The sequence below is a fragment of the Melanerpes formicivorus genome, unplaced genomic scaffold (assembly GCF_026170545.1).
Source record: "Melanerpes formicivorus ecotype bairdi unplaced genomic scaffold, bMelFor1.0.p_v2 SCAF_129, whole genome shotgun sequence".
Classification (NCBI taxonomy): domain Eukaryota; kingdom Metazoa; phylum Chordata; class Aves; order Piciformes; family Picidae; genus Melanerpes; species Melanerpes formicivorus.
The window spans coordinates 721,718-747,066 of record NW_027142481.1 but is presented as its reverse complement, the minus strand read 5'-3'; the positions used below and the strand labels follow the sequence as shown (position 1 = coordinate 747,066).

Below are 25,349 nucleotides of genomic sequence, written 5' to 3'. Positions count from 1 at the left end.
AGGAGCTTTGCAAATGGGAGCAAAGGTTTAACAGAGAGATGACAGCAGGACAGCTTCCTCCCACTGCAGTTAGGCAGGTGGATGCAAAAACCCCAAAGGATGTCAAAAAGCAGAGGACAAATCACCAAGGCACTGCATTTCAGTCACTGATGGCACAGCTAAGCTCATGCAAGAGCACATCTCAGCTAAGGCACTCTCCTCAGCTTCCTGTACCTGCCACTTGGCAGTGACTAATTGAAGCCAAGCTAGGAGGCACTGATCCACTCCTAAACATTCCTGTGCTGAGCCAAGAGCTGAGGCTCCTCTGACAGCTCCAATGGCAACCTTGGCAGCAAGGAGCAAGGTCCAACAATAAAAGGCACTCAGGGAGCTGGCTGTGTTTCACACAGCCATCACTCAACAGCTTTCCCCCAGGCAGGATGTAGGAACCCACAAAAGCAAAGGGAGAAAGCAGAGATGGGTGCAGGGATGAGCTGCACCTTTCAAGCCAGCTTGAGGGAGGCTCACACTTGTCTGCCACGAAGCAGGAGGCAGGGACTTGCCATTCAGCTAAGGACATGCTTAGAAGTTCACCCTTTTTATTTCATGTGCAGCAAATGAGGGTTTGGGTAGAGGCTGGAATTTCTTACTGGGCCTCTGGAATTTCTTACTTGGCCGCTGGAATTTCTTTCTCCATTCAGGCTGTGAAACCATTTCCTCCCACCACCACCTGCAGGGAGTTCCACTTTTCCTTCCCTTCCAGGAGGTCTTCCTTCTGCCTCACTGCCAGCTACAAACCACCACCAAAAGCCTCACTCACATTTACTTCTGCCATGCACCAGGTGAAAATCAGAGCAACACCATCTGCAACACCATCTCAGAGCCCTCTGTGGTTTCAAGTACCTCAAGAGCCGTTGCCAGAGATGGGGAACGAGGCCCTTAAGTGTCCAGCTCATGGGTAGCAACCCAGCTTACCAGTAGCCATTGAGAAGCTCAAGCAGGCCTGAGGCAGACCAGCTCTACCTTTCTGCTCTCTTCCAGGGGCTGGAAGCTTTTTGCAGAGGGTTTAGTTCAACAGGTTACAGGGAGCAGGCAGAAGCTAGGGGAGCGAAGCAGCAGGGAGAACAACAGGCAGAGAGAGTTCCCTTCAGTCTTCCTGAGAGCACACAGGATGGATATGAAAGGACTGGGAAAACTGCCTTCCATTTGCTGACTTCCTCTGAGGCAAGCTTCTAGAGGCAAAAGGGCATCAGACAGCGAGCTCAGGCCAAGCTGACAGCGGGGGCTAAGGGCAGCGCCGCGCTCCTCAACGCGAGGAACCCACACGGAGCCGGAGAGCCGCCAGGTGCCAGCCAGGGATGGAAGAGGACACCAGCTGCCACACCACCCCCACCCCCCAACCCCAGCCCCTGCTCCCACGCTGCCTCAGCAGCAGAACCGGGGTTACCTGCACTGTTTTCAGCTGCTGGGTCTGCAGGACGGAGGGCTGGGCGGCGGCGTTGATCAGCTGGCTGCCCTGCGTCAGGGCCGAGACGCCCACCACCGGCTTGGCCTCCGACCGGCCCCCCAGGACCACTTTGATGGGCTGCCCTTGGGCCTTGGAGTCCCCGCTCTGGGCCTGGGCCGGGGGCTTCTGCGGCGGGGGCAGCTGGCTGTGGGGCAGCGCCAGCACGATGGGCTGCCCGGTCTTGCCCAGGGTGGTGACGATCAGCTTCTGCCCCTCCGGCTTAAGGCTCTGGTTGCCTATCTTGATGTCGGCGCCGGCCTTGTTCAGGATGATCTGGTTGGCCGAGATGGTGACGGGGCTCTGGGCGCCCAGCTTGCGCAGGCCGCCGGGGAAGGCCGACTTGACCACCGCGGCCACCTCGGCTTTGGGGGCCGTGGCGCTCACCGGCACGTCCGGTTCCTCGGTCTTGATGGTGACTGCCGCCGCAGCGGAGGCGTCGCCGGCGGAGCTCACGGTCACCATCTCTTCCAGCTCCGTCTCCATGGGGATGGAGTCTGGCATGGAGGAGACGATGACCGCCTCGATGCCGTCCTCCTCCACCAGAGCGATGCCGGTGTCCATGATTTCCTCAGGGAGCAAGCTGTTGACCTCCGCTGACACCACCTCCATGGCGGCGGCCGTGGCGGCGGCGGCTGGGGCGGGGGCTGCAAGAAGGGCAAAGAAAGGGTTGGCTGCTGGAACCCAGACCCTGGCAAAGCTGTATCAGCCAGCTGCAGAGGGAATAAACCTTTCTTTAGAATAAGCCAGACCAGCTTGGAAGAGACCTTCAAGATCATCCTGTCCAACCCATCAACCAATGCAACCCACCCAAACAGCTAACCCATGGCACCAAGCACCCCATCAAGTCTCCTCCTGAACACCTCCAGGGATGGTGACTCCACCACCTCCCCAGGCAGCCCATACCAATGGGCAATCACTCTCTCTGTATAGAACTTCCTCCTAACATCCAACCTGAACCTCCCCTGGCACAGCCTGAGACTGTGTCCTCCTGTTCCAGTGCTGGCTGCCTGGGAGAAAAGACCAACCTCTGCCTGGCTACAACCTCCCTTCAGGTAGCTGTAGAGAGTGATAAGGTCACCCCTGAGTCTCCTCTTCTCCAGGCTAAGCAACCCCAGCTCCCTCAGCCTCTCCTCACAGGGCTGTGCTCCAAATGCCTCCCCAGCTTTGTTGCTCTTCTCTGGACACCTTCCAGCAGCTCAACCTCCTTCCTAAACTCAGGAGCCCAGAACTGGGCACAGGACTTAAGGTGTGGCCTAACCAGTGCAGTGTACAGGGGCAGAATGACCTCCCTGCTCCTGCTGGCCACACTCTTCCTGCTGCAGGCCAGGATGCCATTGGCCCTCTTGGCTGCCTGGGCACACTACAGGCTCATGTTCAGCCTGCCATTGACCAGTACCCCCCAGGTCCCTCTCTGCCTGGCTGCTCTCAGCCACTCTGCCCCCAGCCTGTAGCACTGCCTGGGGTTGCTGTGGCCAAAGTGCAGCCCCTGGCACTTGGATGTGTTCAATCTCCTGCCCTTGGCCTCTGCCCATCTGCCCAGCCTGTCGAGGTCCCCCTGCAGAGCCTCTCTACCCTCCAGCAGATCAACTCCTGCCTCCAGCTTGGTGTCAGCTGCAAATTTACTTCTGATGGACTCAATGCCCTCATCCAGATCATCAATAAAGATGTTAAAGAGGCTGGGGCCCAGCACTGATCCCTGGGGCACACCACTGGTGCCTGGCTGCCAGCTGGCTGTGGCACCATTCACCACCACTCTCTGGGCTCAGCCACAGAATGCTTTGGGTTGGAAGGGACCTTGAAGATCATCTCCTTCCAACCCCCCCTGCCACGGGCAAGGGTCACCTCCTGCTACACCGGGGTACGATCATAGAATGTTGGAGGTTGGAGCACGTTAGAGACTCTACCTCTCCAGCCCCCCCTGCCAAAGCAGGGTCACCCAGGGCAGTCTGCACAGGAATGCATCCAGGTGGGCCTGGAAAGTCTCCAGAGCAGGAGACTCCACCACCTCTCTGGGCAGCCTGCCCCAGGGCTCCAGCAGCCTCACACCAGAGAAGTTTCTCCTCCTGTTGAGGGGAGATCTTCTATGTTCAAGTTTGTATCCATTGCTCCTTGGCTTATCACTGCACACCACCCAACAGAGCTTGGCCTCCTCCCCTTGCCCCCCACCCCTCAGCTATGGAGAGACATTGATCAGATCCCTCTCAGCCTGCTCCTCTCCAGACCAAACACCCCCAGGCCTCTCAGCCTCTCTTCCCAGGGGAGATGCTCAAGTCCCCTAATCGTCCTCGGGGCTCTCCATGACTCTCTCCAACAGGTCTCTGTCTCTCTTGAACTGAGGAGCCCACAAGTAGACACAGGATTGTAGCTGTAGCCTCAGCAAGGCAGAGGAGGGGGGGAGAAGAACCTCCCCAGCCCTGCTGGCCACACTTTTCTTCATGCTGTGACCAACCTGGCCTTAAACACCTCCAGGGAGAGAGCATCCACAACCTCCCTGAGCAGCCTGTTCCAGTGCCTCCCTACCCTCACTTTCAAGAATCTCCACTTCAAATCTCCCCTCCTCCAGCTCCCAGCCCTGTTACCTGAGAGGAAAACAGCAGCAGTAGTATTTTTTCCAGGCTGAAGGCATTTTGGGGGCACAGGAGAGGTACAGCAACAAATTGGCATCAAAACAGAACACCTTGTATAGAATTCTGTCATCCTGCCCCTGTGCTCAGCACTGCTTAGACCACACCTCGAGTGCTGTGTCCAGTTCTGGGTCCCTCAGTTTAAGAAGGATATGGAGATCCTTGAATATGTCCAGAGAAGGGCAATGAGGTTAGCAGTGTGCCCAGGGGGCCAAGAAGGCCAAGGGCATCCTGGCCTGGGTCAGGAAGAGTGTGGCCAGCAGGAGCAGGGAAGTCCTTGTGCCCTGTGCTCAGCACTGCTGAGGCCACAGCTTGAATCCTGTGTCCAGTTCTGGGCTCCTGAGGTTAGGAAAGAGGTTGAGCTGCTGGAAGGTGTCCAGAGAAGGGCAACAAAGCTGGGGAGGGGTCTGGGGCACAACCCTGTGAGGAGAGGCTGAGGGAGCTGGGGTTGTTTAGCCTGCAGAAGAGGCTGGAAGGTGGAAGTCTGGGCAAAGAGCTCTGCTGTCATCACCCTGGCTTCCATGCTGAGCTCAGGAGCAGCCCACAGCCTTCCTGAGTGTGAAGGGTGCTGTGGTGACTGCCCTCACCTCCAGAGTACAAGCTGCCAGCACACTCAAGAAGCCCAAGCTGCAACAGAACTCATTGAGATGACCTCTGGTCAGACTCACACACAGCTCACTTCTTGGCAGGCATTTGAGGATACAGAGTTATCTGATGCCACTGCCAGAAATACCCCCTTTGGGAAGCCTGCCTCCCAAAGTCATGCCACTGCAGCCTGCAGGGGTGCCAGGCCTGCTAACTAGTGCTGCACAACACAGACTGTGCCCGAGGACAGGAGCAGCACTCCTGCACTGCTGTCCTGAACTCAAGCTGGTTAAGTGCAGAGGAGACGAAAGCAAAGCAGACTGCTGCAGCCTGCATGAAGGGAAGGCTCCTTCTGGAGGAGGCAGCAGACTTCTTGGAGCACAGCCCTGTGAGGAGAGGCTGAGGGAGCTGGGGTTGCTTAGCCTGGAGAAGAGGAGGCTCAGGGGAGACCTTCTTGCTCTCTCCTACTCCCTGCAGGGAGGTTGTAGCCAGCTGGGGGTTGGTCTCTTCTGCCAGGCCCCCAGCAGCAGAACAAGAGGACACAGTCTCAAGCTGCACCAGGGGAGGTTTAGGGTGGAGGTGAGAAGAGAGAGAGATTGGCCATTGGAATGTACTGCCCGGGGAGGTGGTGGAGTCACCATCATTGGAGGTGTTCAGGAGGAAACTTGATAGGGTGCTTAGTATCATAGTATCAGTCAGGGTTGGAAGGGACCACAAGGATCAGCCAGTTCCAACCCCCCTGCCATGGGCAGGGACACCCCACACTAGAGCAGGCTGCCCAGAGCCTCATCCAGCCTGGCCTTAAACACCTCCAGGGACAGGGCCCCAACCACCTCCCTGCACAACCCATCCCAGGGCTTCACCACTCTCATGGGGAAGAACTTCCTCCTCCCCTCCAGCCTCAATCTCCCCACCTCCAGCTTCATTCCATTCCCTTTAGTCCTATCACTGCCTGAGATCCTGAGCAGTCCCTCCCCAGCCTTCCTGGAGCCCCCTTCAGATCCTGGAAGGCCACAATGAGGTCACCTGGGAGCCTTCTCTTCTCCAGACTGAACAGCCCCAACTCCTTCAGTCTGTCCTCACAGCAGAGCAGCTCCAGCCCTCTGATCATCCTCCTGGCCCTGCTCTGGACACCTTCCAGCACCTCCACATCCCTCTTGTCACAGGGGCTCCAGAACTGGAGGCAGTACTCCAGGTGGGGTCTCCCCAGAGCTGAGCAGAGGGGGAGGATCACCTCCCTTGCCCTGCTGGCCACACTTCTCCTGCTGCAGCCCAGGCTCTGGTTGGCTTTCTGGGCTGCAAGTGCACACTGAGAGCTCCTGGTGAGCTTCTCCTTCCCCAGCACCCCCAAGGCTCTCTCCTCAGGGCTGCTTTCCAGCCAGTCCCTGCCCAGCCTGGATTTGTGCCTGGGATTGCCTCCACCCAGCTGCAGGACCCTGCACTTGCTCTTATTGAACTTCATGCTTGGTGCCATGGTTAAGTTGATTAGGTGGTGTTGGGTGATGGGTTGGACTTGATGATCTTGAAGGTCTGTTCCAACCTGGTTCATCCTATCCTACCCTATCAGCAGCTGCCACTGACAACTCAGGCCAGCCCCAGCAAGGACAGCAAGGAGAGAGCCACAACACAAACCACTCCCTCTGTTCCTTCCTGGCTTGTGGGATGGGACTGAAATAGACACACGAAGCGCAACAATGAAAACCTCATCCCAGACGCTGGCCTCAGAGGCCTCTTCCACACCCCGGCAGATTTCACTGCTGTGGGCTTAGCCAGGATTTAACCCCACCACAGGAACAGAGGCTTGTCCAGGCTGGAAAAGACCTTGAAGATGGAGGCAGAACACTCCAGCTAGTGGGAGATCCTGAGCAGCAGTCCTGAGAACACAGCCAGCAAAGCTCCCAGCGCTCAGCCAGGAGCATCAGGCTCTAGGAAACTAAACCACTCAAAGGTCAGACTGCTTTCCAAGCATGGCTCACAGCTGTTACCCAGCTCTCACATGCTAGCTAAGTGTCCAGGGAGCAAACCCATAGCATTCTAGCAGCATGAGCCTGCACTTCAAGCCACATCTGCCTTTCAGGTTGGCATATTTACGTCCCAGGCGACAGGCAGCACCCTCAGTGCTTGCTGTCTGGGGCCCACAGCAAGCCAAACACCAAACACTTCCATGGGGCTGTGGAGAGGGACCAGGATCTGCCAGCTGGGGAGAAATCTGCTCCTCAACAATGACTTAGTCCCCTTGCAGGGTCTCATCCTCACTGGTGCTAAGCAAACTCCAGGGAGCACTGCAGAGCTGAGGCATGATTGCTTAGCCTGGAGGAGGCTCAGGGGAGACCTCATTGCTCTCTACAGCTCCCTGCAGGGAGGTTGTAGCCAGCTGGAGGTTGGTCTCTTCTCCCAGGCAAGCAGCACCAGAACAAGAGGACACAGTCTCAAGCTGTGCCAGGAGAGGTTTAGGCTGGAGGTGAGGAGAAAGTTCTTCCCAGAGAGAGTTGTTAGCCATTGGAATGTGCTGCCCAGGGAGGTGGTGGAGTCCCCACCCCTGGAGGTGTTCAAGAGGGGATTGGATGTGGCACTTGGAGCCATGGTTTAGTAGGCAAGAGGTCTTGGGTGACAGGTTGATGATCTTTGAGGTCTTTTCCAACCTTGTTGATTCCATGATCACTAAGCACATGCTGCTTGCAGCCCCCCAGAAGCAAAGAATGGTTTGGGTTAGAAGGGATCTTAAAGACCATCTAGTTCCAACCTCCCTGCCATGGGCAGGGACACCTTTCACCAGACCTTCCACCAGCAGGAGCAGGGAGGTCATTGTGCCCTGTGCTCAGCACTGCTGAGGCCACAGCTTGAGTCCTGCGTCCAGCTCTGGGCTCCTGAGGTTAGGAAAGAGGTTGAGCTGCTGGAAGGTGTCCAGAGAAGGGCAACAAAGCTGGGGAGGGGTCTGGGGCACAAGGCTGGGGAGGGGGCTGGGGCACAGCCCTGTGAGGAGAGGCTGAGGGAGCTGGGGTTGCTTAGCCAGCAGAAGAGGAGGCTCAGGGGAGACCTTCTTGCTCTCTCCAACTCCCTGCAGGGAGGTTGTAGCCAGCTGGGGGTTGGTCTCTTCTCCCAGGACCCCAGCACCAGAACAAGAGGACACAGTCTCAAGCTGTGCCAGGGGAAGTTTAGTCTGGAGGTGAGGAAGAAATTCTTGCCAGCAAGAGAGATTGGCCATTGTGCTGCCCAGGGAGGTGGTGGAGTCCCCATCCCTGGAGGTGTTTAGGAAGAGCCTGGATGAGGCCCTTGGTGCCATGGTTTAGTTGATCAGATAGTGCTGGGTGATAGGTTGGACTTGATGGTCTCAAAGGCCTTTTCCAACCTGGTTAACTCTATTCTATTCTCGACCAGGATGGATTTTTGTTGTTTTCTCAAGGATTAGCAGGCCCAGGCTAAAGGAGGGCAGAAACGGAAGCAATTAGGATAGCTGTTTAGGCTCTGATTACCAACAAATGCACACTGATGACCTCAGAGAGATCCCACCCACATCTGGCTATCCTCCTTCCCCCTCCAGAAAGGCTGTTTAAGGTCACTTTAGCAGGGTAGGGTTAAGGCCTTGCTCAGCACACACCTCAAGCTACAGCAGCTTTCCAGGAAAGAGCTGGGAAGAACATTCACTGCAGCAGGGCACTTGAAAGCAGTTTGGTTTGCCTTCTGTAACTGGAAACACAGGCTCACAGGATGGTAGGGGCTGGAAGGGACCTCTGGAGATCATCCAATCCACCCCCCCCTGCCAGAGCAGGAGCAGAGAATCCAGCACAGGTCACACAGGGACACATCCAGATGGGGCTTGACAGGCTCCAGAGAAGGAGACTCCACAACCTCTCTGGGCAGCCTGCTCCAGGGCTCTGGGACCCTCACAGTCAAGAAGTTCCTGCTCATGTTGAGGTGGAACCTCCTGTGCTGGAGTTTATATCCACTGCCCCTTGGCCTGTGCACAGTGAGCAGAGGCTGTCCCTGTGCCTCCCTTCCTGCCCCCCAGCCCTCAGCTCTTGAGAGACATTGCTCAGATCCCTCTCAGCCTTCTCCTCTCCACACTCAGCACCCCCAGGGCTCTCAGCCTCTCCTCCCCAGGCAGTGCTGCAGTCCCTTCAGCAGCCTTGGACTCTCTCCAGCAGATCCCTGTCCCTCCTGAGCTAAGGAACCCAGAACTGGATGAAATATTCCAGGTGAAGTCTCACCAGGGCAGACTAGAGGAGGAGGAGGAGAACCTCCCTGGATCTGCTGGACTCGCTCCTCTTAATGCCCCCCAGGACCCTCTTGGCCTTCTTGGCCCCCAGGGCACATTGCTGTCCCATGCAGAACTTGTTGTCCACCAGCACTCTCAGTTCCTTCTCCTTGGGGCTGCTCTCCAGCAGATCCCCTCCCAACCTACACTACTGCAGTTTATTCTTCCTGCCCAGTGTGCTACTTCCAAGCAGACTAAAGGTAAAACAGCAACAAACAAACCAAACCAGAACATTTCCTTTCACCTTTTCTTCACTTTTTCAACAGCAGACACCAGCCCCAAAGCTGCAAAGCAAAACTGCACAGGGGGCCCTCTGATCACTGAGCATCCTGGAAGTGTTCACTGCCAGGAACAGTCCAGGACTGGGGCTGGTAGATTCCTTTACCTTCAAGGAAGCATGCCTAACCTCGTGTACTAATAGCCTCATTGATCATCTGGAGGAGGGGATGGAGTCCATCAGCAGTGAATGTGCAGCTGACAGCCAGCTGGGGGCAGGAGTTGAGCTGTGAGAGGGGAGCAGAGCTCTGCAGAGGGACCTGGACAGGCTGGGCAGATGGGCAGAGGCCAAGGGCAGGAGATTGAACACATCCAAGTGCCAGGGGCTGCACATTGGCCACAGCAACCCCAGGCAGTGCCACAGGCTGGGGACAGAGTGGCTGAGAGCAGCCAGGCAGAGAGGGACCTGGGGGTGCTGGGGGAGAGCAGCTGAAGAGGAGGCAGCAGTGTGCCCAGGGGGCCAAGAGGGCCAATGGCATCCTGGCCTGGGTCAGGAAGAGTGTGGCCAGCAGGAGCAGGGAAGTCCTTGTGCCCTGTGCTCAGCACTGGTTAGGCCACACCTTGAGTCCTGTGTCCAGCTCTGGGCTCCTGAGGTTAGGAAAGAGGTTGAGCTGCTGGAAGGTGTCCAGAGAAGGGCAAAGAGCCTGGGGAGAGGCCTTGAGCACAGCCCTGTGAGGAGAGGCTGAGGGAGCTGGGGTTGCTTAGCCTGGAGAAGAGGAGGCTCAGGGGAGACCTTCTTGCTCTCTCCAACTCCCTGCAGGGAGGTTGGAGCCAGGTGGGGGTTGGTCTCTTCTCCCAGGCCCCCAGCAGCAGAACAAGAGGACACAGCCTCAAGCTGTGCCAGGGGAGGTTTAGGCTGGAGGTGAGGAGAAAGTTCTTCCCAGAGAGAGTTGTTAGCCATTAGAATGAGCAGCCCAGGGAGGTGGTGGAGTCCCCATCCCTGGAGGTGTTCCAGAGGGGATTGGATGTGGCACTTAGAGCCATGGGTTAGTGGTCAGGAGGTCTTGGGTGACAGCTTGGACTTGATGATCTCTGAGGTCTTTTCCAACCTTGCTGATTCTAGGGTTCTGTGCACAGACTGTGGTGGGGCCAAACACAATAACTTGTAATTGTTTTGGTTTTCTGCAGTGTTTAGAAGGCCAAAATTGAAGCACTAAGAATCTGAAGTTGAAATGAGACTTGGGAGAGAATATAGTGGAGAGAGACTGTGCCCAAAGGCCTGCAGTGAGAAGGTGAGAGGCAATAGCTTGAATTTACAGAATCACAGCTTCAGATTGGCTGTTGGGAACAAGTTCTGCACCATAAGGGTGGTTGAATACTGCAACAGGTTGCCCTGGGAGGTGATTGAGGCCCCAAGACTGGAGATACTCAAGGTCAGACTGGACAAGTCTCAGAGCAACTTGGTCCAATGGAGGATGCCCCTGCTGACTGCAGGAGGGGTTGGACTGGATGAGCTTTGGAGGTCCCTTCCAACCCAACCCATTCTACAGCTGACTGAAAGAACTCAGCTTAAACAAGTGAGAAGGGTACCTAACACCAAGGAGCACAGGCTTGTGTCCTTGAAACATAGCCTGAAATAAAGGTTATGCTACCCAAACTGCAGACACCAACCAGACCAAGGGCAAGGTCCTGCAGCTGGGACAGGGCAACCCCAGGCACTGATCAAGGCTGGGCAGGGACTGGCTCAAGAACAGCCCTGAAGGAAAGGCCTTGGGGGTGCTGAGGGAGGAGAAGCTCCACAGGAGCCAGCAGGGAGCACTTGCAGCCCAGAGAGCCAAGCAGAGCCTGGGCTGCAGCAAGGGAAGTGTGGCCAGCAGGGCCAGGGAGGGGATTCTGCCCCTCTGCTCCACTCTGCTGAGCCCACAGCTGCAGCTCTGGGGCCAGCTCTGGAGCCTCTGTGCCAGGAAGGCTCTGGAGGGGCTGGAAGGTGTCCAGAGCAGGGCCAGGAGGAGGAGCAGTATCATAGACTCAATAAGGTTGGAAAAGACCTCTCCTCACAGGGCTGTGCCCCAGATCCCTCCCCAGCCTCATTGCCCTTCTCTGGACACATTCAAGTGTCTCAACGTCCTTCTTAAATTAAATTAGAGGACTGGAGCTCTTCAGCTATGGAGGAGGACTGAGAGGGGCTGTGCAGGCTGGAGTAGAGAAGGCTCCCAGGAGACCTTCTGGTGGCCTTGCAGGAGCGGCAGGGAGCTCCAAGCAAGCTGGGGAGGGAGTTTGGAGGGAGTGAGGGAGGGCTAGGAGTGGGGGGGCTGGAGCAGAAGTAGAAGTGGGGAGCTGGAGCTTGGCTGTGAGGAAGAAGTTGTTGGGCAGGAGGGTGGTGAGAGCCTGGCCCAGGCTGCCCAGGGAGGTGGTGGAAGCCTCCTGGCTGGAGGTGTTTGCAGCCAGGCTGGAGGTGGCTGTGAGCAACCTGCTGTGGTGTGAGGTGTCCCTGCCCATGGCAGGGGGCTGGGGCTGGATGGTCCCTGAGCTCCCTTCCAGCCCTGACCATTCTAGGACAACACTTTTAAAACCAAGCAGCATGAAAAACATCCTCAGAGGCTTGATATGGAGTTCCCCCCAGCCCTGTAACTGCTGTTATCATACTGCTCACCTTTCAAGAGTGGGCTTGCTGCCAGCCATGTGCAACAGGAGTGCATTTCAGCACTGTATTGATGAGCAAAGGAGCAGCAGGACAGAATTGGTACATGGGAGTTGTGTTGAGGCTCTGCAAGTTGGGCAGCACAATGGTGATGTGGTGCCTTACATCCAGAACCCAGGAGCACTGCCCAGGCAGGAGGTGCAGCACTTGAAGTTCCCTCTGGCAGAGTAGAGGTAGAGGTAGATGGAAAAGACCTTTGAGATCATCAAGTCCAACCTCTCGCCCAGCACCATCTGATCAACTAAACCATGGCACTAAGTGCCTCATCCAGGCTCTAAGTCCATCACACTTGCAACACTGATTTCAGTGGGGGGGTGTTTGATTTCCCCACAACACACTCAGCTGGCACAGAACAGCACTCTTGTCCTGAAAGCTGAGGTCCTTATGCATGTGATGCATTCATGACTCTTGTCAAAGTTAGAACACCACAGAGGTGGGCAGCAGACAGAATCAGAATACAGAATTAACCAGGTTGGAAAAGACCTCAGAGCTCATCCAGTCCAACCTAGCACCCAGCACCATCTGAGCAACTCAACCATGGCACCAAGGGCCTCAGCCAGGCTCTTCCTAAACACCTCCAGGGATGGGGACTCCACCACCTCCCTGGGCAGCACATTCCAATGGCCAATCTCTCTTGCTGGGAAGAACTTTCTCCTCCCCTCCAACCCAAATCTCCCCTGGCACAGCTTGAGACTGTCCCCCCTTGTTCTGCTGCTGGGGGCCTGGGAGAAGAGACCAACCCCCACTTGGCTACAACCTCCCTGCAGGGAGTTGGAGAGAGCAAGAAGGTCTCCCCTGAGCCTCCTCTTCTCCAGGCTAAGCAACCCCAGCTCCCTCAGCCTCTCCTCACAGGGCTGTGTCCCAGACCCCTCCCCAGCCACAGCCTGCAGTGCCATCAAGAGCTGGGCAGCAGTGAGAGATGTTATGTTGATTTTGAAACTCATCCTAGAAATCTAAGTTGGTTTCACTTTGGAGTCCAGTGGAGCACTGTAAACAATGCAAACAGAGCTCAGACAGTTCTACTGCAGTGCCTGGCCAGAAAGCAAGCTTCTAGCTGCAGATCCATGTGCTCCATGGCCTGAAGTCCAGATGGAGAGCAGCAGCAGTGGTGACCCTCAGGGGTCCCTCCTGGGACAATGTTCAATGTTTTTATCAGGGATACAGGCAGTGGGCTTGAGGGCATTGTCAGCTGAGTGGTGCTGTCAGTACACCAGAGGGACAGGAAGGCATCCAGAGGGGCCTGGACAAGCTGCAGAGGTGGCAACAGGGGAACCTCGTGAGGTTCAACAAGAGCAAGTGCAGGGCTGTGCACCTGGGCTGGAACAATCCTCACTATCAACACAGGCTGGGGGAGGAGGGGATGGAAAGCAGCCCTGTGGAAAAGGACTTGGGGGTGCTGGTGGGGGAGAAACTGCACAGGAGCAGGCAGGGTGAGCTTGCAGCACTGAAGGCCAAGGGCAGCCTGGGCTGCATCCAAAGCAGTGCTGCCAGCAGATCCAGAGATGTGACTCTGCCACTCTGCTCTGGTGAGACCTCACCTGCAGTGCTGTGTGCAGGTCTGGAGCCCTCAATGCAGGAAGGACCTGGAGCTGATGGAGAGGGTCCAGAGAAGGGCCATGAAAACGATCAGGGGGTTGGAGCAGCTCTGCTCTGAGGCCAGGCTGAGGGAGCTTGGAGGAGAGTGAAGTGGCAGAATCACCTCTCTGGATCTGCTGGCACTGCTGCTTTGGATGTGTTGGTTTTGCCAGCTACTCCAGCAGCAAAGGTAGAAGTGCACAAGCAGCCTTCTCCTCCCCAACTTGTCTGCTTCTCCCCTGGGTGAGCAGCTGCAGTTCACATCTGATTGAGGCGACCACCTTTGCTGCTATCATTGTAGGTGCTACACTGACTGCAGCCTCTTTGGGTCCCTCTGCTGTGGCCAGCTCACTGCTCTGGCACCACAACAGTTCTTTGCAAGTGGGGGAAAAAAAAGAGAGAGCCTTCATTTGACATCCCAGACATGAACCCAGGAAACAGAAGAAACCCACTTCATGGAAGGATTGATGAGACAAAGACACAAGGCTCAGTTCCCACAGGCTCCTGGGGGCTTGCTAGAGCAGGTGGCACAGAACACAGACTGCAGGGAGCAGACACAACCTACAGCTAAAGCAAAGGTTACTTGTTTGCCTAAGCCCAACTCAAAGGAAACAAAGTAAATCAGAATTGCCAGGGTTGGAAGGGTGGTGAGAGCCTGGCCCAGGCTGCCCAGGGAGGTGGTGGAAGCCTCCTGGCTGGAGGTGTTTGCAGCCAGGCTGGAGGTGGCTGTGAGCAAGCTGCTGTGGTGTGAGGTGTCCCTGCAGGGGTTTGGGGCTGGCTGAGCCTCGAGCTCCCTTCCAGCCCTGACAGTTCTGTGAGTCTGCAATGAGTGAACCCCTCTCAGGGCTCAGGAAACAGGGCAAACATTGGCTGCAGGTGATGAACAGCCCTTGGTCCTCTGGCATACTCCTGCTCTCCCTTGCTGCCAAGTCAGCCTTGCTGAGGGGCTGGTAACTCCAGCTACCTGTGAAAGCCTTCTAGGCACTGGGGGGAAGCTTGCTACTGCTGGAGGGACCAGAGGTGAGCATTGAGGTGACAGAGTGCCCCCTGTGATGCTTCAGCCACTCAGCCACTGCCTGGAGGACCCACAAGAGGCCTAAGGTCACCTCAGGCAGCAGAAGCAGCTTAAGGTCAGCCCTCTGCCCATGTAAGCCAAGCACCCTCTCTGCAAGTTATTTTGCATCAGACTGCTGAAATCTTTCCTGGGGCAAGAGGCTGGGACCTAAGGAAATGATCTTCAGAAGCACACAGCAGCCTTCCCCCTGCAGAAGGCCAGAGACTGACCTGCAAGCAGCTGCATTGAGGGGGTCACTATGGGAGCTCCCAAACACCTCCCTCCAAAGAAGACAAAGCAGCAAGTGCCTAGGGCTGGCCTCAGCTTCCAGCTCCAGCTACCTGTGAAAGCCTTCTAGGCACTAGGGGGAAGCTTGCTACTGCTGGAGGGACCAGAGGTGAGCATTGAGGTGACAGAGTGCCCCCTGTGATGCTTCAGCCACTCAGCCACTGCCTGGATGACCCACAAGCAGCTTAAGGTCACCTCAGTTCTGTGCTAGGTGGATACCCAGGATCCATTCCATGCTGCTGGCATGTTATCAAAGGCCACAGCTGCACCCAGGTGCCCTTGCTAGGCTACAGCTGCCCTTTCACTGGCCCCCCCTTCCCTTCTGCTAGCAGCTCAGCGATGGGCCAAACAGGGCCAGGCATTGTCTGCACTCCCCAGTGCCCTCCGGAGGCTCTGCCTTTTGTCTCCACCAAATGGAAAGGTTGGGTTTGTCGTGGAGCAAAGAGCCACAAAAGCACTCAGCACAGCAGTTTTCCAACAGAGGCTCTTTTGTTTCAGCTTACAGAGCTAGAGCTGGCCTTAAAAATACACACACACACACAGAGACAAAGAGAGACATGACACCAGAAAAGATGAACCCCTAGGAAAGCTACGATTCACCAAGGGAAGGGGAGAAATGAAGCAGCCAGGGCTGCTGCCCATGCTTGCAGGGAGGACAGCAGAGTGAGAGCAAATCACTCCAAGGCAGTGACAAAACCATGCCTGTGGAGCACAGACAAAATCATCTCCCTTCCCTTTCCCGTGCAGAATACAACACATGGAGGCAGCCTGCCTGCTTCCCAGGGGGTCAGGGCTCTGTGCTCACCGAACGCAATACCAAGGCCAAAGTGTAGCCAGGAGAGAACTCCAAGCTCACTCCTTACCAAGTGCTGACTCCATAACTGGTGTAAGCATCCAGCCCTTCCTCATTGAATGGAACAGAATTAACCAGCTGGGAACAGACCTTTGAGACCATCAAGTCCAACCTGTCACCCAACACCATCTGATCAACTCAACCATGGCAACAAGTGCCTCATCCAGACTTTTCTTAAACTCCTCCAGGGATGGGGACTCCACCACCTCCCTGGGCAGCACATTCCCATGGCCAATCTCTCTGTCTGGGAAGAATTTCTTCCTAACATCCAGCCTAAACCTCCCCTAGCACAGCTGGAGACTGTGTCCTCTTGTTCTGGGGCTGGGTGCCTGGGAGAAGAGACCAACCCCCAAGCACTACCAGGTGGTCTTCCCCACAAGTTGAACTGTCTGTAGGCACAACATTCTAAAGAACAGCTCCCAAGACAGCCATGATGCCCTCAGCCAACACCCCCCACACCCTTCCCATCCTCTGCTCTCTAGGGTCTCTCTGTCATAGTATCATAGCATCAGTCAGGGTTGGAAGGGACCACAAGGATCAGCTAGTTCCAAACCCCCTGCCATGGGCAGGGACACCCCACACTAGATCAGGCTGCCCAGAGCCTCAGCCAGCCTGGGCTTAAACACCTCCAGGGACAGAGCCCCAACCACCTCCCTGCACAACCCATCCCAGGGCTTCACCACTCTCATGGGGAAGAACTTCCTCCTCCCCTCCAGCCTGAATCTCCCCACCTCCAGCTTCATTCCATTCCCCCTAGTCCTATCACTGCCTGAGATCCTGAGCAGTCCCTCCCCAGCCTTCCTGGAGCCCCCTTCAGATCCTGGAAGGCCACAATGAGGTCACCTGGGAGCCTTCTCTTCTGCAGACTGAACAGCCCCAGCTCCTTCAGTCTGTCCTCATAGGAGAGGTGCTAAATAACAGCTCCCAAGAGAGCCATGATGCCCTCAGCCAACACCCCCCACACCCTTCCCATCCTCTGCTGTCTAGGGTCTCTCTGTGACACCACCCAACGGGTGCAGCACATCAGAGCAACTGGCGAGATGCACAACGCAGCAGCTCCTTCTCTGCAGGCTTTCAAGCCCCATCTGGATGCCTTTCTGTGCCACCTGTGCTAGACTCCATGGTCCTGCTCTGGCAGGGGGGTTGGACTCATCTCTGGAAGTCCCTTCCAACCACTAACATTCTCTGGGCCTGTGGTAAAAGTAAGGGCAATGAGGTCTAGAGCACAGCCCTGTGAGGAGAGGCTGAGGAGCTGGGGTTGCTTAGCCTGGAGAAGAGGAGGCTCAGGGGAGACCTTCTTGCTCTCTCCAACTCCCTGCAGGGAGGTTGGAGCCAGCTGGGGGTTGGTCTCTTCTCCCAGGCAAGCAGCACCAGAACAAGAGGACACAGTCTCAAGCTGTGCCAGGGGAGGTTTAGGCTGGAGGTGAGGAGAAAGTTCTTCCCAGCAAGAGGGACTGGCCACTGGGATGAGCTGCCCAGGGAGGTGGTGGAGTCCCCATCCCTGGAGGTGTTCAAGAGGGGATCGGATGTGGCACTTGGAGCCATGGTTTAGTTATCAGGACGTGTTAGGTATTAGGTCATAGGTTGGACTGGATGATCTCTGAGGTCTTTTCCAAGCTGGTTGATTCTATGGTTGTAATGGTTAGCAATGGTATGGAGATGAGAGTTTGGTACTGCACAGGTAAGGGTCTTTCACAGTGTCACAGTATCCCTAAGGTTGGAAGAGACCTCGAGGATCATCGAGTCCAGCCTGGCACCACAGACCTCATGACCAAACCATGGCACCAAGTGCCACATCCAATCCCCTACTGAACACCTCCAGGGATGGGGACTCCACCACCTCCCTGGGCAGCACATTCCAATGACAAATGACTCTCTCTGGGAAGAACTTTCTCCTCACCTCCAGCCTAAACTTCCCCTGGCACAGCTTGAGACTGTGTCCTCTTGTTCTGGTGCTGAGTGCCTGGGAGAAGAGACCAACCTCCAGCTGTCTACAACCTCCCTGCAGGGAGTTGGAGAGAGCAAGAAGGTCTCCCCTGAGCCTCCTCTTCTCCAGGCTAAACAACCCCAGCTCCCTCAGCCTCTCCTCACAGGGCTGTGCTCAAGGCCTCTTCCCAGCCTTGTTGCCTTTATTGCTGGCTCTTTCTGCCATAAGAAGAAAGCTGAAGCTCATGCCATCATTTCCATCTTCTACTAGAGGTGCTAAGCCCTTTTAGGAATGGATGGAGGAAAAAAGGCAAAACAAACCAACCACTTGCCCACATAGCAGTTATGAGGAGATCCTTCTTCCCTTGGCAAGTTCTGGGTAATTTAAAGCTTCCATCATCATTTCAAAGGGAAGACTAACAGCTGAAAACCCTTATCTGTCAAACTGCTGCTCACATACTGTTGGCACAAGCACCCTGTACCATATTTCAGGATTTACTGGGGGCAGGAGTTGAGCTGTTAGAGGGTAGGAGAGCTCTGCAGAGGGACCTGGACAGGCTGGGCAGATGGGCAGAGGCCAAGGGCAGGAGATTGAACACATCCAAGTGCCAGGGGCTGCACATTGGCCACAGCAACCCCAGGCAGTGCCACAGGCTGGGGGCAGAGTGGCTGAGAGCAGCCAGGCAGAGAGGGACCTGGGGGTGCTGGTTGACAGCTGCCTGAACATGAGCCAGCACTGTGCCCAGGGGGCCAAGAAGGCCAAGGGCATCCTGGCCTGGGTCAGGAAGAATGTGGCCAGCAGGAGCAGGGAGGTCATTCTGCCCTATCTTTATTGCACTGTTAATCTCAAGCAGCATCCTTTGCTGCTCTGACCACACCACCAGCAACACTGCTTCCCTCACACTCCACTCCCCACATGTGTTAAGGTAGTGCTACTGCTAAAGCTCTCTTGTCCTCCTCTGGAGTCTGCCTGGTCCTCTCCAAACATTCCTCCTCCTGCTGCAAGGGCAGCCCAGAGGAGGGAACCCCAGGGGGCCACAGTAAGCCACCCAAACCAAACTGGGTACTATCCCAGTCCTGCTTTTGCCAGCACTGCTGACACAGGTGTTGAACCCAGGCAGAAGACTACTCCACAGGAAGCCTTTAGTTGTGCTCTCCAGGTAGCTACTTGAGTGCTCACAAAGCACAAGAGGAGGGGGAGAGCAGGAAAAAGGAAGGCACTGCTAGGGAAGAGGCAAGCAGAGCTCCTGGGACTGTAGCAGTGCATAGCCACATCTTCTCCCAATGCCATGGGAGAGCAACACTTGGGATGAAAAACACACTGAAAGAAAGCACAAAAGCACAAAAGGTTACCAGGAAAGCTCTGCCCAGACACTCCAATATTAACTACATCTGGAACCAGAAAGCTTTCACTTGGTTGCAGACTATCTCCTGTTTCCTTCCAATGTTTGGCAGGGGAAAGCAGATCAGGTTATGCAGGCAGGCCAGACACCACTGAGAGCTTTCTGATAGAAGTGATACAAAAAAAACCCCAACAGAGCCCAAAAAGCTTTTCACAGGAACAAGGGCTCAGGCCCAGCCAGCAGGGATTTAGGAAGGGCAGGTCCTGCCTCTCCAACCTGATCTCCTTCCATGCCCAGGGCACTGCCTGGTGGATGTGGGGCAGGCTGTGGATGGAGTCTACCTGGACTCCAGCAAGGCCTTTGACACCATCCCCAACAGCAAGCTCCTGGCCAAGCTGTCAGCCCCTGGCTGGGACAGCAGCTCTGAGCTGGGTTAGGAACTGGCTGGAGGCTGAGCCCAGAGAGTGGTGGTGAATGGTGCCACAGCCAGCTGGCAGCCAGGCACCAGTGCTGTGCCCCAGGGAGCAGTGCTGGGCCCTGTGCGCTTTAACATCTTCATTGATGATCTGGATGAGGGCATTGAGTCAGTCAGCAGCACATTTGCAGATGACACCAAGCTGGGAGCAGATGTTGGTCAGTGAGAGGGCAGAAGGGCTCTGCAGAGGGACCTTGCCAGGCTGGACAGATGGGCAGAGGCCAACAGGATGGCATTGAACAAGTCCAAGTGCCAGGGGCTGCACTTTGGCCACAGCAACCCCAGGCAGAGCTACAGGCTGGGGTCAGAGTGGCTGAGAGCTGCCAAACAGAGAGGGACCTGGGGGTGCTGAATGACAGCTGCCTAAACATGAGCCAGCAGTGTGCCCAGGTGGCCAAGAAGGCCAAGGGCATCCTGGCCTGTACTCTGCATTGGTTAGGCCACACCTTGAGTCCTCTGTCCAGTTCTGGGCCCCTCAGTTTAGGAAGGATATTGAGACAGTTGAAGGTGTCCAGAGAAGGACAATGAGGATGGGGAGAGGCCTTGAGCACAGCCCTGTGAGCAGAAGCTGAGGGAGCTGGGGTTGTTTAGCCTGAAGAAGAGGAGGCTCAGGGGAGACCTCCTTGCTCTCTCCAACTCCCTGCAGGGAGGTTGTAGCCAGCTGGGGGTTGGTCTCTTCTGCCAGGCAACCAGAAGCAGAACAAGAGGACACAGTCTCAAGCTGTGCCAGGGGAAGTTTAGGCTGGAGGTGAGGAGAAAGTTCTTCCCAGAAAGAGTAACTGGCCATTGGAATGAGCTGCCCAGGGAGGTGGTGGAGTCCCCATCCCTGGAGGTGTTCAAGAGGGGATTGGATGTGGCACTTGGTGCCATGGTTTAGTTTTGGACTTGATGATCTTTGAGGCCATGGTTTAGTTAATCATGAGGTGTTGGGTGATAGGTTGGACTTGATGACCTCTGAGGTCCTTTCCAACCTTATTGATTCTGTGATCTTCTATGACCTCCAGGGACAGGGCCCCAACCACCTCCCTGGACAACCCATTCCAGGGCTTCACCACTCTCATGGGGAAGAACTTCCTCCTCACCTCCAGCCTCAATCTCCCCACCTCCAGCTTCATTCCATTCCCCCTAGTCCTATCCCTACCTGAGATCCTGAGAAGTCCCTCCCCAGCCTTCCTGTATATTGCTGAGGAGTAGGTATGCATGGGAGAGAGATCAGAGCCCACCACAAAGACACAGCTCTGCCATGAGTAGCAGAAAACTGGCTTGGGAAGGGGCACACCACACAGGTTGGAAGAGTTAGGGAGCCACTAATCTACAGCCAGATCTGGCACAGGAGGAACCTGAGCCCCTCAGGTGACACAGCTCTGTGCCCCCATCGTGGATCAAGGGATTATGCCAGCAAGTCTCATCCTGCTTTCCAGTGTTGCCAGGTGAGCAAGTTAATCACAGGCTGCTTTCAAAGCCACCTGCTGCTCACTGGGCTGAGAAGCAACTGAGGAAACCAAGCTACTCCTGTAAGGACTGGCAAAATACAGACCCCTGAGCCAAGAGCTCAGCTCTGGGGACAGGCTGGGAGAGTTGGGGCTGTTCAGCCTGGAGAGGAGGAGGCTGAAGGGAGACCTTAGAGCAGCAGTACCTGAAAGGGCTCCAGGAGAGCTGGAGAGGGACTTTTGACAAGGGCTGGGAGTGACAGGATGAGAGGCAATGGTTTTGAGCTGGAAGAAGGGAGATTGAGAGTGGAGATGAGGAAGAAATTGTTGAGAGTGAGAGTGGGGAAGCACTGGAGCAGCTGCCCAGGGAGGTCACGGATGCTCCTTCCCTGGAACTGTTCAAGGTCAGGTTGGATGAGGCCTTGAAGTACCTTGCCTAGTGGAAGATCTCTCTGCCCACAGCAGAGGGACTGAAACTAGATGATCTTTAAGGTCCCTTCCAAGCCAAACCATTCTATGAAGAGTGACACTCACTGGGTACTCCTGCAGCTTAGAATAAACCAAACAACACCACAAACCACCCCACAAACAAACAAAGACCCAACCCACAAACCCCACAATGAGTTTGTCTCCCAAGTACTGGTTATGAATCCCACCCCTGCAGTACAGCAGCTCTGTAGGACAGTAAGAGGTGCTTGTAACAGCAGCATGGAGCTGGGGGGGTTCAGCCTGGAGAAGAGGAGGCTCAGGGGAGACCTTACTGCTCTCCCCAACTCCTTGCAGGGAGGTGGGAGCCAGGTGGGGGTTGGTCTCTTCTCCCAGACCCCCAGCACCAGAACAAGAGGACACAATCTCAAGCTGTGCCAGGGGAGGTTTAGGCTGGAGGTGAGGAGAAAGTTCTTCCCAGAAGGATTAATTTTCCACTGGGATGAGCTGCCCAGGGAGGTGGTGGAGGTGTTCAAGAGGGGATTGGATGTGGCACTTGGAGCCATGGTTTAGTTGTCAGGAGGTGTTGGGTGACAGCTTGGACTGGATGATCTCTGAGGTCTTTCCCAACCTTGTTGATTCTATGTGAAATAATAAAGCACCACCTCTGTAGCACAGACAGGGCACACAGGGAAGAAGCAGTGTGGCAGGCAGGAAAGCACAGACTGCTGCTGAAGCAGAAATCAAAACACCCATCCCTAATCTACCTTAACAACTTCTGCCCCACAACAGTAAGGGAAAAGAATCTGAGAGGCTTTGGCTGCATTAGAAAACCAAAGATGAAGAGATCTCCTACACTGGGGTGCTTTTCATCTCTCCATGCTTCAAATGTACCTGTGCTTAACAGATACTCAATGGGAAACCTGCTAAAGTTTTTTGAGGCTTCTGGCTGAGCCCCTGAAGAGCATTTAGTAACCAACTCTGTGAGCTCAGACAGCACAGGAGTGTGTAAGCAAGCAGAGCAACAGCAGATTGCTCAGATTATGTATCACAGAATCACCCAGGGTGGAAGAGATCTCAGAGATCATCAAGTCCAAGCTGTCACCAAAGACCTCATGACTAAGCCATGGCACCAAGTGCCACATCCAATCCCCTCTTGAACACCTCCAGGGATGGGGACTCCACCACCTCCCTGGGCAGCTCATTCCAATGGCTAACAACTCTCTCAGTGAAGAACTCTCTCCTCACCTCCAGCCTAAACTTCCCCTGGTGCAGCTTGAGACTGTGTCCTCTTGTTCTGCTGCTGGGGGCCTGGGAGAAGAGACCAACCCCCAGCTGGCTACAACCTCCCTGCAGGGAGTTGGAGAGAGCAAGAAGGTCTCCCCTGAGCCTCCTCTTCTGCAGGCTAAGCAACCCCAGCTCCCTCAGCCTCTCCTCACAGGGCTGTGCTCAAGGCCTCTCCCCAGCTTTGTTGCCCTTCTCTGGACACCTTCAAGTCTCTCAACGTCCTTCTTAAACTGAGGGGCCCAGAACTGGACACAGGACTCAAGCTGTGGCCTAATCAATGCAGAGTACAGGGGCACAATGACCTCCCTGCTCCTGCTGACCACACTCTTCCTGATGCAGGCCAGGATGCCCTTGGCCTTCTTGGCCCCCTGGGCACACTGCTGGCTCATGTTTAGGTGGCTGTCAATCAGCACCCCCAGGTCCAAGCTTTTGAAACTGACAGCACTGCCAAAGGCACCAAGCACCTTTTTATCTCCTCATGGAAGCTGGGCTGTGCTTTCTAACCCTCTCCAAGCCAGGCTTTGAGTGCCTGCCCTACAGAGCAGTAGAGCCAAGCATCTCTGTAGGCTGACACGAGCCTGTAGGAGGCACAGAACCAACACCTACCACTTGCTCACATGTAAGCAGCGTGTCTCAGGGAGTCAGAAAAGACAAATGTAGTCCATTTTATCTCACAAAAGGGCTGCCCTGGCATAAGAAACATCCAGCTGGTAACTCACTATCCTTAGGGCCTCCAACAAGCCAAAAAGACACAGGAGCATAGAACTGTTTTGCTTGGAAAAGGCCTGGAAGGTCACTGACCCTGGCCATTATCTCAGTGTACCAAGGTTGGCGCTACCCCACGACCCTCAGTACCACCTCTCTGCCTCTTTGGGATGGGGATTCCACCACCTGCCTGGGGGAGCCTGCTCCAGCCTTTGAGAACCCCTTCAAAGGGTTTCTTCCAATGTCCAAGCCAAACCTCCCCTGCTGCAACTCGAGGCTACTGTAAATAAGCTACACCCCCCCCGGCCCCCCAAGGCATTACCTGTCAGTATCAGCTTTACACAAACACTGCAAAGCACACCTTGGCGTTATTTGTCCCTATTCGATACTTTCCCTCCAACACCTAATCAATTTCAGGCCATGGCTCAGCAGACTGAAGCTAACAAAAGGCTGCTCAAGTATCTCTCCTCTCTTCCCCTCGAAGCCTGAGGGCTTTCCTCCTGTTCAGAGTCCGTCCCTGCGGATCGCTTCGCTGAGCCCCGAACGCCCTCCGACAGCAAAGGCTGTTACGTAATTAGCACACGATGCGCTTCAAAGTCAAGGCCACGGGGAACGAGGAACACATTCGGAACCGCCGATATCCCTCACCCCCGGCGGCCGCAAGGGACAGGGAAGCTGGGGGCTATCCCGAAGGACGAAATCCCAGCCCAGCCCCCCCTGCCCCCGCACCCCGCAGCTGGGGGCGGCGCAGGCTGCGGGCAGGAGCGCGGCCTCGCAGCGGGAAGCGCCTCACGCCGTGTGCCCCCCCGGGCCCTCCCGGCAGGACGGGGCCCGAGCCAGCATCCCCGCAGACAAAGGCGAGGACGCCTGCTGCCGCGGCCGGGCCCCGGCGGATCCTCCGAGGGGCGGCCCGCTCCCCGCGCCCGCAAGTTCGGCCGGGAGCGCGTTCCGGGGCCTAAGCCAGCCCAGCCGCCGCCGCCGCGTCCCCCCGCCGCGGCCAGCGGGCCCGGGCCCGCCCGCCCCCGAGGGCTCCGCATCGCCTGACGTGGTGTCCCGCGGGCCGAGGCGGCCGGGCCCGGCCGGTCCCGGGCCCAGCGACGCCAGCCGCGGCCGCCGCCGTTGGCGCCGCGCGACGCCGGCAACGGCCGCCCCCCGCCCCCGCCGGCCTCACGCCGCCCCCGCTCCGGGGCCTCACCTCAGCGGCGGGCGGCGCGGGGGCGGCCGGGAGCCGCCGGGCTCCGCCAGCAGCCGCCGCCGTATTTCGAAAGATCCGCCATTTTCACCCCGTCACCGCCGTCCCCCGCGGCCCGCCCCCGCCGCACCTGCCCCCGCCGCGCCGCCCCGCCGCCGCGCCCCGCCCCGCCCGCCGGGCTCCCCCCCGCTGCCCTGCCGCCAAACACAAACTGCTTCCGGACCGGCAGGGAGCTGGGCGGCGGCGGCGGGTCCCGCACGGACCCCCGCTCGGGGGAGGAGGAGGAGGAAGCCTCACCACCGGCCTCCTACGGCTCCCCCGGGCCGTTCTAACCCCGCCGCCCCGCTGATGTCAGCGAGCAGCGATCAGTCGCGCCGAGCGGGCATCTCCCGCGGCGCAGGGGAGCAACCGGGACGGCTGCCCGGGGAGGTCTGCAGGGCCGCCCGGTAGCCCAATCCCGCCGCGGGGAGCGCGCTCAGTGGGGCCGGGCCTGCGCTTTCCCGGCGGGAGGCAGCTGCCAGCACTCCGCCGCTGCCTCCCCGCTAGCGGGGCCGTGCCCGCACCCCCCCTCCTTTCTCCACCCTCCCGCCGCTTTCCCGCCCCTCGCACTCACCGGGCGGGCACTCCTCTTCTTCTTCTTCTTCTTCTTCCTCCTCCTCCTTCGCCGCCGCCGCCGCCACCACCTCTCCTCGCTGCCGTCTCGCCCTCACGTCCTCCGCGCCTCGCCCCGCCGCCGCTTCCCTCCGCTGCGCTGGGGCTCCCGGCGGCCGCGGCGGCAGCAGCAGCAGCGACGAAGCCGCCGTGTTTGTTCAAAATCACGCGCCCCGCGCCATTCCCCCGCCGCATCCCATAATACTGCGCCGCGCCGCCCTGGCAACCGCCGGCGCGCGCCCGCCCCGCCCCGCGCTTCCGGGCCCGCCCCGCGCCA

At 57.0% G+C, this 25,349-nt stretch overlaps 1 protein-coding gene across 4 annotated transcripts in view; it reads right to left on the bottom strand.

The window, feature by feature from the left end:
* The window catches only part of LIN54 (lin-54 DREAM MuvB core complex component), a 68,374-nt gene extending 43,155 nt beyond the window's left edge, over positions 1 to 25,219 (bottom strand). For 3 of the 4 annotated variants that reach the window (XM_068168012.1, XM_068168013.1, XM_068168015.1), the window contains exons 1-2: positions 24,425 to 24,533; positions 1,427 to 2,130 (exon numbers count right to left, since the gene is read on the bottom strand). In XM_068168012.1, the coding sequence (XP_068024113.1) occupies positions 1,427 to 2,095 (669 nt within the window). In that variant the 5' untranslated portion in view covers positions 2,096 to 2,130; positions 24,425 to 24,533. Of the gene's footprint in view, positions 1 to 1,426; positions 2,131 to 24,424; positions 24,534 to 25,034 lie in introns of those variants that run through there. The other variant, XM_068168014.1, reaches the window with a different exon arrangement.
* Between the last annotated feature and the right edge of the window lie 130 nt (positions 25,220 to 25,349).